Genomic DNA, 10,972 nt, shown 5'->3' with positions numbered 1-10,972 from the left:
TAAAATTTGTATTCACTAAATAATAATACATTTGACTGAAAGAGAAGCATCGTCATGCATATTTCCTTATATAGGAATTGCAAAGATAAAAAGACACAATATAAATTCTTTTAACATGTAAGTTTATGTTTCAGGATCAAGATCACTAGTTAATCAAAAAATTTTCATAAAAATATTTAAAAATATTGGACCAAGAAATTTGTTTTATATAAAAAACATTAGAATACATATGACCAGAACTTTTATATGTGGATTTTTTAATGTTTACTTTTATCCTAGGGCACAATTTTGTACATGCTAAGCAAGTTTTCTGAAAATTTAGCTGCTTCTCCACCAAACCATTCCTTTCATCTTTATCCACAAGGAAAACATTTGTATTGTAGCAGGTCGGAACCTTAACCTTTCATAACTTATCTCATTTGGTTGTGCTATAGCTTGATTGTATTTATCTTAATCAAATTTATTAATTTTATTTATGTGTGTTTGTAGTTCATGCAGAGAGATGTCGCCAGACAATCAATATGCCATGCGAATCTCAGGGATTAAATTTGTCAAATTTGACAATAAACTCTTTATCCACTAACTGGGACATCTCTAGCCCTTGACTATGTTGTAATTTTCCCTTCTTAGGTTTGATGTCTCCCAGTTATAATGTAAGGAATATAGAAGTTTTGAGTATTGCATCATCTATAATGCCAAATATATAAATATTTAAATATATAAGTATATGTATGTATTTTGTTGGTTTCTATCTTGCCTTATGGGAGGAACTTACAAAAGTCCTATGGTATGAAGGACTTCATTTCATATGAAACTCCTCTTATAGTGGTCCCTGTGATATTTCAGTATACCCTTATTGTGAGAAGTAATCAAACTCAGTCTCCTATCACCCAGAATTCTATATTCTTCCAAAGCCCTAATGATCACTGTTCTAATTTTGGCTCAATCGTCTTTCCCATTTCACACCACAAGATGATCCCAAGAAAGGATAGGTTCTCTGTGTGTGACTAATAACACATTTGTCTATAGTAAAGTGACTCCGTAGTGAATAGAGAATGACAAAGAAGAAAATAGAGTAAACATTTTAAATAGATATAAATTCCTATATGACCATGATTTCAATGGAGACATGTTTCCAAGTATTTTCTTTTCTATGACTTTAGTTTGTGTTGTCACAGTTCAAGCAGGTCCCTCTAGATGAGTGTGAATTTACTTGTTACACGGTGTTTGATACTAATTCATTGATCTTGAGAAGGAGAGGTAGCATGACTGTGATCTTTAAGCACTGTGGACAGGAATGTTCTCTGGAGTAACACTTCTCTATAGAGATTCTAAAGGCTAAGTGCCAGAGGCTAGGCTTAATCCTACTGTATTACAATACTTTCAGAGAATTTTCATTGTCTGACCTGAGTTCACACCTGCCTTTTACCTGGGGGCACTTCCAATACCATCCACCACAGTGAAATGAAACAAAGCATAAAATTAGCATGATATGAGCAACTTTAATATTATGTGTCTGACTGGAAAAACAGTAGGTTCTTCTCATTATATCCAAATACAGTTTCCGATAACCTTTAAAGCTAAAGGTGTTTTCTCTACTCTTGACAAAATTCTCATTCCTTGTACTTCAAAATGGCCTTCCCCCTTAAAGGTGAAAATAAGGCACACATCCTGTTTATTACTACAAGAATAAATTATAGATTTAAGATATTTTCTTTGTTGTGTCCCACATGTGGTTACACTGACTTAGGCAGAGTTCCTCATGAACATGATTTCACTAAATATATCTTTGTCACCTTTTTAATAGGCAGTAATTAACAATTGTCCTCCATGTTTAATAATGAAACTGTTTAGTGCAAAACAGCATATTTTATATTTAGGCTTCCTAAAATGTTCTATGTCTAAGCCTAAAAAATCAACATTACCTGTGGAAGATCAAATGCAGGTTTAATTGCATGACACAAATGGTTCGCTGAAATTATTTATATATGCCGACTTTGCTGTGAAGCCCACAGGAAATTCTCTTGGGTGGAATGGTTCTAATTATATTGTTTCAGTAAGCAATGTGATAACTTGTCAGTAGAAACCTAAGTGGCTGGGAAACAATGCAGCACATGCAGATAAGTTATATGCCATGTGGAAAAAACATTTTTGACCCATAATGATGAATTAGGAAAACAAATATTTTAATATGAGATAAGAGATCTTAAAATGCCAGGCCAAAATCTTACAGCACATCTTTGATACAGAGTTATATTAGAAGTTTTATGGTGCAAGGTCAAGGTTGTTTGTATTGTGATAAGTCAATGCTTATGATACACTGCAGTAACATAATCACAAAATATCTTCCAAAGGACAGAAGAGATGACCAAAATCATTCAGGCCTTTTACACAATATTCTTGTCAACTTAAGCTCTTATTTTAAAATGAACAAAGAACCAAATTTGAGAGTATCAGGGGATTATTATTTACAAGTAACAGACAAATTAATTCTAGTTTTCAGGGTAGTGGTGGTGCACACCTTTAACCCCAGCACTCAGGAGGCAGAGTCAGACAGATCTCTTGTGAATTAGAGGTCACTTTGGTCTATAGAGTGAGTTCCAAAACATCTAAGGCTACACAGACTGTCCCTATCTAAAAGACAAAAAGCAAAACCACGGAAATGCTGGCAATGTTGAGGAGACAAAATCAATCTAACACTCCTTAAGATAATGTAAACCTTGTTATGGTGTGGGTCATGATTATAACTTATAGACTACTCATTTGGAATATACATGCTTGCATACTCCCTCATACACATATATATGTATATATTTTCATGAACAAATACCATGTGTAATTGACTCACCAGCGCATGGATGTAGAAAGAGAACACCATGCTCTGAGAGCTGTAATAGAATTTGATATTTGTAAATTAGGAAGACATGATATTTTTTCTAAAGCGAGGCATGGAGGTACACATCTAGAATCTTCATGTTTGGGAAGTAGACGTGAATAGATCACACCTACATGTGTGTTTCATGGGATTGCATAAGTGAGAGGATAGACTCAGCTGTCTTCTTGCTTTTAAGAGTCACGATCTCTCAGTGGCTTAGGACTCACTCACTCATTAGGCCAACTGCCCAACAAGCCTCAAGATTTGACAAAGTCCACTTCCCAGTGCTGGGTTTACAAGCACATGTCACATTCCTGGTAACACATGTGCTATAGTCATCTGAGAGTATGGAACTACAAATGAGGATTTGCCTCCAGAAGACTGGGCTCTAAGAAGACAAGCCTGCAAGGACTTTTCTTAATTAGTCATTGATGGGGGAGATCCCAGCCCATTGGGCATGGTGTCACACTTGGGATGGTGGTTCTGTGTTCTAGAAGAAAGGAGGCGGAGTACGGAATGATGAGAAAATAAGTAATAATACTTCCCCTAGGCTTCTGCAGCAGCACCTCTTACCTTCTTCCTGCCCGGTTTTAGGATACATAAACTAAATAACCCCTTTCCTCAGCAAGTTGCTTTTGGTTATTACAGCAGTAGAAATAACTGGGACATAACCTCAATCCTTTATGTAAAGTACTGATATTACTGGACCACAAGTAAAACTGGTCAGCTTGGCAAGAAACTTTCATCTTTTCCAAAGCCTTTCACAGTCTCACAAGCTATACATGAGAGTCCAGACTGTTTTACAGCACCAACATCAGCACATTACAGGTAGCATGGACTTATTAATTCTGATTCTTATCAGTGGTATTTTTGCTATTTTAATTTGTATTTCATTACCCTCTAATATATGGAACATAGTTTTATACACTTCCTTTTGTTTATGTCTTGCTGTGTTTCGTGTGACAGGGTCTGTCTGTGAAGCCCATCATAATTCTGAACTGTGTGTTCTCTTCTCTTATCACTCAAATATTGTAGTTATAAATCAGAGTCTTATGTTTTATTTCATGTGCCTTTGACTTTTCTGTATATATTCTCTTTTAAGGTCTTCCAGATTAGAAGTTCCCATTTTTATTTTAGTTATGAAGTTTGTTTTGCTCTTGTTAAGGTTCAAATGTTTTGTTCTATGTTTTGGAAATCAGTTCCTTAACTACTATGCATTTTGCTAATAGTAATTTTCTGCTATTTCAAGCTTCTTTTTTAGTTGAAAATTTAAAAACTATTTTGTTATACTAGTTTTGAAGGTTATTCAGAATGGATATCAGCTCTACATTGATACTCTCTAAGGAAATGCTATATCCTCCTTGTCAGAGAATACAATCCATATATGGCCCTAAGTAGAGATATGACAGTTTGAACTGGTTCAAAGGTTACAACAATATCTACCATTTTACCTTCTAAGTGTTAACTGAGCTTAGACTATTAATCATCTGGTCAAGAGATACCATCAGGATGACTGATTTGAGTAAAACTGTGGTAAAGAGATGGAAGGAATGGTTATGCTATTAAAGGGATAGCATGCTTGTCTTACCAGAACCTTTCCTTCAGGGCCATTTTTTATGGTGCCACCAACATTTAACTTTGCTAAGCCTGGCTACTTTCTCTCTTCATCTTCACCTCCAGATAATTGCCAGAATTCAGAATTGTCTGCTATATTGAGTCTCTCCTCAGATTTAATAACATTGTCTTGAGCCCCCTTACATATCTGTTCTTTTATTCACAAGACTAACCCAAAAGAGGTAGCTCATATTTCTTCAGTAATATTAAAGTAATATACCTTGTATACATAAAATACACAGATGGAGTTATTAGCATTTGTAAGCAGCTGTGATGGATGCGTGAAGGACAGATCCTGAGAAAGCCAAGAGTAAGAGGAAAATGATGCCAAGCCTTAAAATAATTCAAGATAAAAGGAAAACAATAAAAATAAATCTCTCTCATATGACTTAGAGCTATGTTTTTAAATTTACATGTTTAGTTAATAATTTTTATTGGAATGTTATATATTCTATTATAAACTATAGTTATATATTTTCATAGATATTTACAAAAATAATAAGAGATAAATATTCTATTTCACAGAGGAAGCTGGATTGCTTAAGAATTATTGAGTCCATGACTCAGAACCAGAGCTATAATTGTGTTTTAAATCATTAAATTTATTTTTCTATCCTTAGCATATGCTTTTTGCATTGAGGGTTAATTGGTTTCACGGCCTAATTTGCAACCTTATAGCCATTTGTATCCGTCTATAATGAAATTTTATTTTTGAATGTTATTCATTTGCTTACTGTGGGGGAAACAATGATGACACTTGGGTACTGTTCTGTCCCTAATGCCTTCAATGTGTTCTTCCTAGTGAAGTCCCTGAGGAGTTTGGGGGAACTCAAAGGCTTAGCATAAGGAGGGAATATGTAGTATTTATACCTTGCCTCCCTTGACTGAAAAATTACTTTCTGAAGGTAAGAAGAAATGTTTCCTATTGCATGTAAAATATTTTTAAGACATAATTTTTCATATGAAATTGAAGTGTGTGTGCTATCTTTAAAGTACAGATAGAGGGCTACATAGCCAAACAAGAAGCAAGATGTCCCATATACACTGCTAGCACAGATATAAGTAAGGGATTTCCTTGAACACACTTGAGAAAGGATTGCAGAACAAGAGAAAAATATTAAAGGATATATTCATAATTAAAAAACACAAACCAATTATTTGTTTCTAGCCAGTGAGATTTTTAGTATTATTTCTATTCATTGGGGGTTTAATTCAAGTTTGAAGTTTTTGTCCAGTTAGAAAATTTGTACAAATTAAAATCTGATTTGTAAAATAATTTGAATATGTATGAGTTTGATTTTATGCTTTTTCTAGTGAAATAATATTCCTATGTTATGAGAGGTTTAAGAGAGTTCATGGAAAAAATGTATATGATTGCTGAATTTGCTATAATATGTGTGACCTTTTTGGGTTCTGTAATTCAGTCAGTCAAGGTTTCTTAACTATTAAAGCCTACTGAATCATTTTCTTAGCATGATTTTACCTAAATATGTACATAAGAAAATGAATATTGTATATCTTTCTCTAGTGACAGTAGTTGCTGTCATGACTTATTTCCCCCTTGTACAATACCATAGGAATGCTGTCTTTTTTATGTACAGTGTTTTGTGTTTTCTAATTCATTATATTTTGTAAAAATATTCTCAAAAATCTTCAGCATCATACCAGCTCTCAAAATGTCAAACACACACACACAACACACACATACACACACACGCACACACACACACACACACACACTCTCTCTCTCTCTCTAGTTCTAGCTTCCTAAAATATTTGGCAGAAACTTTTGTGTTTTTGTTTGTGTTTTAAGTTCATTGGAGAAGCACTTGACTCCTCAATTATTATCAGTCATGCCTCCCTCTAGTGCTTTACAATGGATTACATATTTGCTACAATGAGACAGTTTTCATAATAGTTACTTCTCTGAAACGTAAAAAAAATAATGGCTATTAATATATTTTAAATTTTTCTTTATATCAATTAACATGTCCAAGAGTACTTTATAGAGATACCCACCAATTAGTCACCTATTAGCTGAAGGACCCTTTAGAAATAAACAATGCATAGTTTATATTTTCATGTATTTTTATTCACCTAACTCATATTGTGCTCTGGACTCTCAAAAATAATTATACATTTCAAAATATTTTTAAACTATAGTGTAAGAAAGTATAAATTATTAAGAATAAATGCAATCTTCTTTATAATGTTCTTTGAAAACACACGCATGCACAGACACATACACCAGTACATATATTTAACTGATATCATATAAGTTCTTCTATTAATATAAGCATTCAGGGATTAGAGAGATGTGTCCATTTTTAAGATTGCTTACTGATCTTACAGAGTTCAATTCACAACACCAGCATTAGTTAACTCACAACCAGCTCAAGCAGTTCCAACTCTGGCACCCTGGTTCCAGTCCACATATGGCACATCCTAACAAATATATATATATATATATATATATATATATATGTTTGTGTGTAAACATGTGCATACATATATTGATATTTATTTAAAAATTATTGATATATGCCTTTGTATAATGTATGAGTTGTCTTAATTTACCATGAAATTAGAATTTTGTTTTCATTTTAAAGTTAATAGTACTGGAAATATATGAGAAATAATTAGTGTTTCATTTCTTCATTCATATCTCTACACTTACAAATCCATTGATTCCATGTATTAGAAAAATAGTCTACAAAAAAGTTACTTTAGAAGCTAGGAATAATTTTTATTTGCTTTTTTAACTGCCTTCTTTTCAGCTGGAAGGTTCTGTGTGACAAAATACAGTAGGTTTAGTATTAAATGATATAGTAGATATTTAGAATGAATAGTAGATAGTTTCTTCTGATAGATAAATGTAGGTGAGTATGTCTTGCTAAAAGAAAAAGTCTCCCAATTCTAAACTTTTTGTCATCATTCTTGATTGACTTTCCTTTTTCAGAATGGGTGTTTATAAATTTGGTGTCACAGAATGTGGCCAAAGTAGTCAAGTTCAGCTACCCATTCTAGTGAGCCAAATTCATAACAAAAAAAGCAAGAAAAGGAATTACATTTATTGTGGCCACACTGAGAAGAAGAACAAAGAGATGCTGTGACCCCTCCCTCTAACCTTTATCAGAGTCCTGCATAACTTGAACAGAGAGCCAGAGGTACACTCATGTCTAAGTAGTCCCCATAAACTGTGGTCATGTCACTCTAAGGGCTGTAGGCTCATCCTACTGTGGCAGGTGGTTAGAGCTGTAGGAGATTGATTTCATGGTGACAGGTTCTCTCTCTAAGTCCCAGCAACCACATGGTGGCTCACAATCACTTATGAGATCTAGTGCTGCCTTCTGGCCTACAGGTGTACATGCAGGCAGAACACTGTATACATAATAAATAAAATCTTTAAAAAAAAAGATGCCCAAAAAAAGAAAAGAAGAGAAAATCTTGTTGGAAATGATGTGGAATTTAATATCTTCATTCCAACATCAGAAATATTCTCTTCAGAGAAGAGTGATTAACATTTCACTAGCTACAAGTTTGTGCCATGTATCTTGGTTTTGCTACTTCAAGAACAAATTACTATGTGTGAATAAATTTTCTTGGTATTTATTGAATGACTTATTATTCATAGTGTTTCATAAACCCTCTCAGAGCCATAATATTTTCTGTGATGTGGCGGTGAATTAATTTTTAACATAAGTGTTTCAAGGACTTTTCATTAATAATAAGTAGCATATGAATCATTAATTCTAACATTAGTATTAATTTGAAAGACAGAATAAATTGTGACAAGTTAACAGCAACAACAATTTATAGAAAGGAACTTTCAAAGAATATCCATTCTCTAGAAGTTGATCTCTGCCCTTCGTTGAGCTGCCCATGCTCATGGGAAGGAATAAGTGTAAGAAAACAGAAGTACAGATGCTCTAGTGAAAAAATCTGACTCAAATTACAGAAATGGGAACACATACTACTTCATTTCTAGTTGACTGATAACAGTTACTAAATGATTCTCATTTGATTTTCTCAGTTAATTACAACTCTATTGATCATATATGGTTATACTGAGGCTCTCTGAATTTTAATAAAATATAATAATGAAGGTGTTTGAATGATGGAGGCAATTGGAGTTCAAAAATTGCACTGGCTATTTTTTTAACCTGAAAATTTATTCAATAACAGAAAAATAACCTTCCTTCCTTTAATTTATTTAAACAAAGTAATGCATCTACTCAGATTCATTGTATTTAATAACTGTCTCAATTAAGACAAATGATGTTTAAAAATATGACCATGAGTGCATGATTTTGTTGACTTAAAATTTACAGGGTGTTGCTTTTAGAATCTGCAAGTAAAACCAGAAATGATAATAAACTCCATCAGATCAGAATGCAGAAAAAATTCAAATGAACAAAGTGACTGAAATCACAGTGTTTATACTCCTGGGATTCACAGATGATTTTGACATGAAAATATTCTTATTTACACTATTTCTCGCAATATACCTTGTAACTTTGATGGGAAATCTGGGATTGGTTACATTGGTCATTGAGGATTCACGGCTCCACACCCCCATGTACTATTTTCTAACTGTTTTGTCATTGTTGGATGCTTGATTTTCTACAGTACTGACTCCCAAAATGTTGGTAAATTTTCTTTCAAAAAATAAATCCATTTCACTTGTCGGATGTGCAATGCAGATGCTTCTTTTTGTTACCTTTGGAACCACAGAATGTTTTCTTTTGGCAGCAATGGCTTATGACCGCTACTTGGCAATCTACAACCCACTTCTGTATACAGTAAGGATGTCACCCAGGGTCTATGTGCCACTCATTATTGCTTCATACGCTGGTGGAATTTTACATGCTACTATACACACAGTGGCTACTTTTAGCCTTTCTTTATCTGGATCCAATGAGATTAGGCATGTCTTCTGTGATATTCCTCCATTGCTCGCAATTTCTTGTTCTGACACTCACTTAAATCAGCTTCTTCTCTTCTACTGCGCAGGCTCCATTGAGCTAGTCACCATCCTCATTGTCCTAGTCTCTTATGGTTTCATTCTGTTTGCCATTCTGAAGATTAATTCAGCTAAAGGGAGGAGGAAAGTTTTTTTCTACATGTGGGGCTCACCTAACAGGAGTGTCCATTTTCCATGGGACAATCCTCTTTATGTATGTGAGACCAAGTTGCAACTATACCCTCGAACATGACATGATAGTATCAACATTATATACCATTGTCATTCCCATGCTGAATCCCATCATCTACCCCTTGAGAAACAAAGACGTAAAAGAGGCAATGAGAAAGTTGCTCAAGAAAAATTCCTTCATGAAAAATATAAATTTTAAAAACTGAGTTGAGCAAACCTAAAGCTCACACTGGCTTATATTTATATAATGTATGAACGTCCTGTACCTTACATACCTAACATTATTCCAAAAAAGCATTAATTAATTTGAATATAACATGTAGGAACGCTAGCATATGTGCTACGGACCGGCTCAGGGGAGCCACTCAGACCGTAAGGAAATCAGGGCGAAGGCACAGGAGAAATCAGGATACGGCGAGGAAAGTGACAAACAGACACTCTCAATGTTGAGACATGCTGTTGCGATTTATTTACTTCAGTGCAGGAGTATATATTTCTTTTTACAATCAAAGAACTTGGCAAAGGCATACATCATCAAATCATAAAACAGAAAAGAACAGCATAAAACAGTTTACAAAAAGAATCTTTGAAGATGCTTTGACTTGGGCACAAGGACTTCTGCTCTCTCACACTTTACAAAACAAACTCTCTCCTCTTGCCTTCAAAGAGATCATTGCCCTTGAGCTAGACCATCTTTATCAGCTTGCAGGTGGCTGGTTGGTTTGAGCTAAGTGACCTTGTGTGCCTGGGTGAGAAAGAAAAAGGTTACTATCTCCCTGGGAAAGCTTTCTGCTAGGAAAATTCTAATAGTCATGAATCTCTCTGAAGTTTACTTTATATTACTAACTTCAACTCTCCTCCCTTCTCAATTCTCATGCTCAGATATTGTCAGCTTAGGCTAGGTCTTTTTCTTCCCATAAGAAAGGTTTCATAGGCCTTCTATTTACAGCTGTACATATTTCTCAGGCAAATGCCTAAAGCTTCTAAGGTTTTTCCTAGTAAAATTAACTCCTTTTGTTTCACATCATCAAGGAATTGTCCTAATAATGATTCTGGCAATTCCCAGAACTAGCTACTTATTTAAGGCTTTAATTAATAGCGGAGCAGAATTAAAAAATGTCCTTAGCAGTCTTGTTTGTATCCGCAACTTCCTGGAATAGTCTGATCTGTTAGCAATATGCAAAAATCACAAAGAACATACAGACAAGGGGAAAAGACAGACATATGGCTCCAAGGACAGCCAGGTCGAGTCAGTACTAATGGCACCTCAGGTAGCATTACACCACAACTGGTTGCCAAGGGACCGCCTGGAACACACAGCTCCTAGA

At 34.4% G+C, this 10,972-nt stretch overlaps 1 protein-coding gene across 1 annotated transcript; it reads left to right on the top strand.

The window, feature by feature from the left end:
* The first annotated feature begins 8,874 nt into the window (after positions 1 to 8,874).
* LOC148122484 (olfactory receptor 5T17-like) lies at positions 8,875 to 9,850 on the top strand. Its single transcript, XM_087903901.1, is given in 2 exon segments — positions 8,875 to 9,603; positions 9,605 to 9,850. Coding segments are annotated over 2 exon segments (951 nt in total). The 5' UTR covers positions 8,875 to 8,898.
* The last annotated feature ends 1,122 nt before the right edge of the window (positions 9,851 to 10,972 follow it).

Source organism: Myodes glareolus, chromosome 3, assembly GCF_982192425.1.
Source record: "Myodes glareolus chromosome 3, mMyoGla1.1, whole genome shotgun sequence".
In the NCBI taxonomy this organism is placed as follows: Eukaryota; Metazoa; Chordata; class Mammalia; order Rodentia; family Cricetidae; genus Myodes; species Myodes glareolus.
The sequence above is the reverse complement of the archived record's forward strand: the minus strand, read 5'-3'. Positions and strand labels throughout refer to the sequence as shown.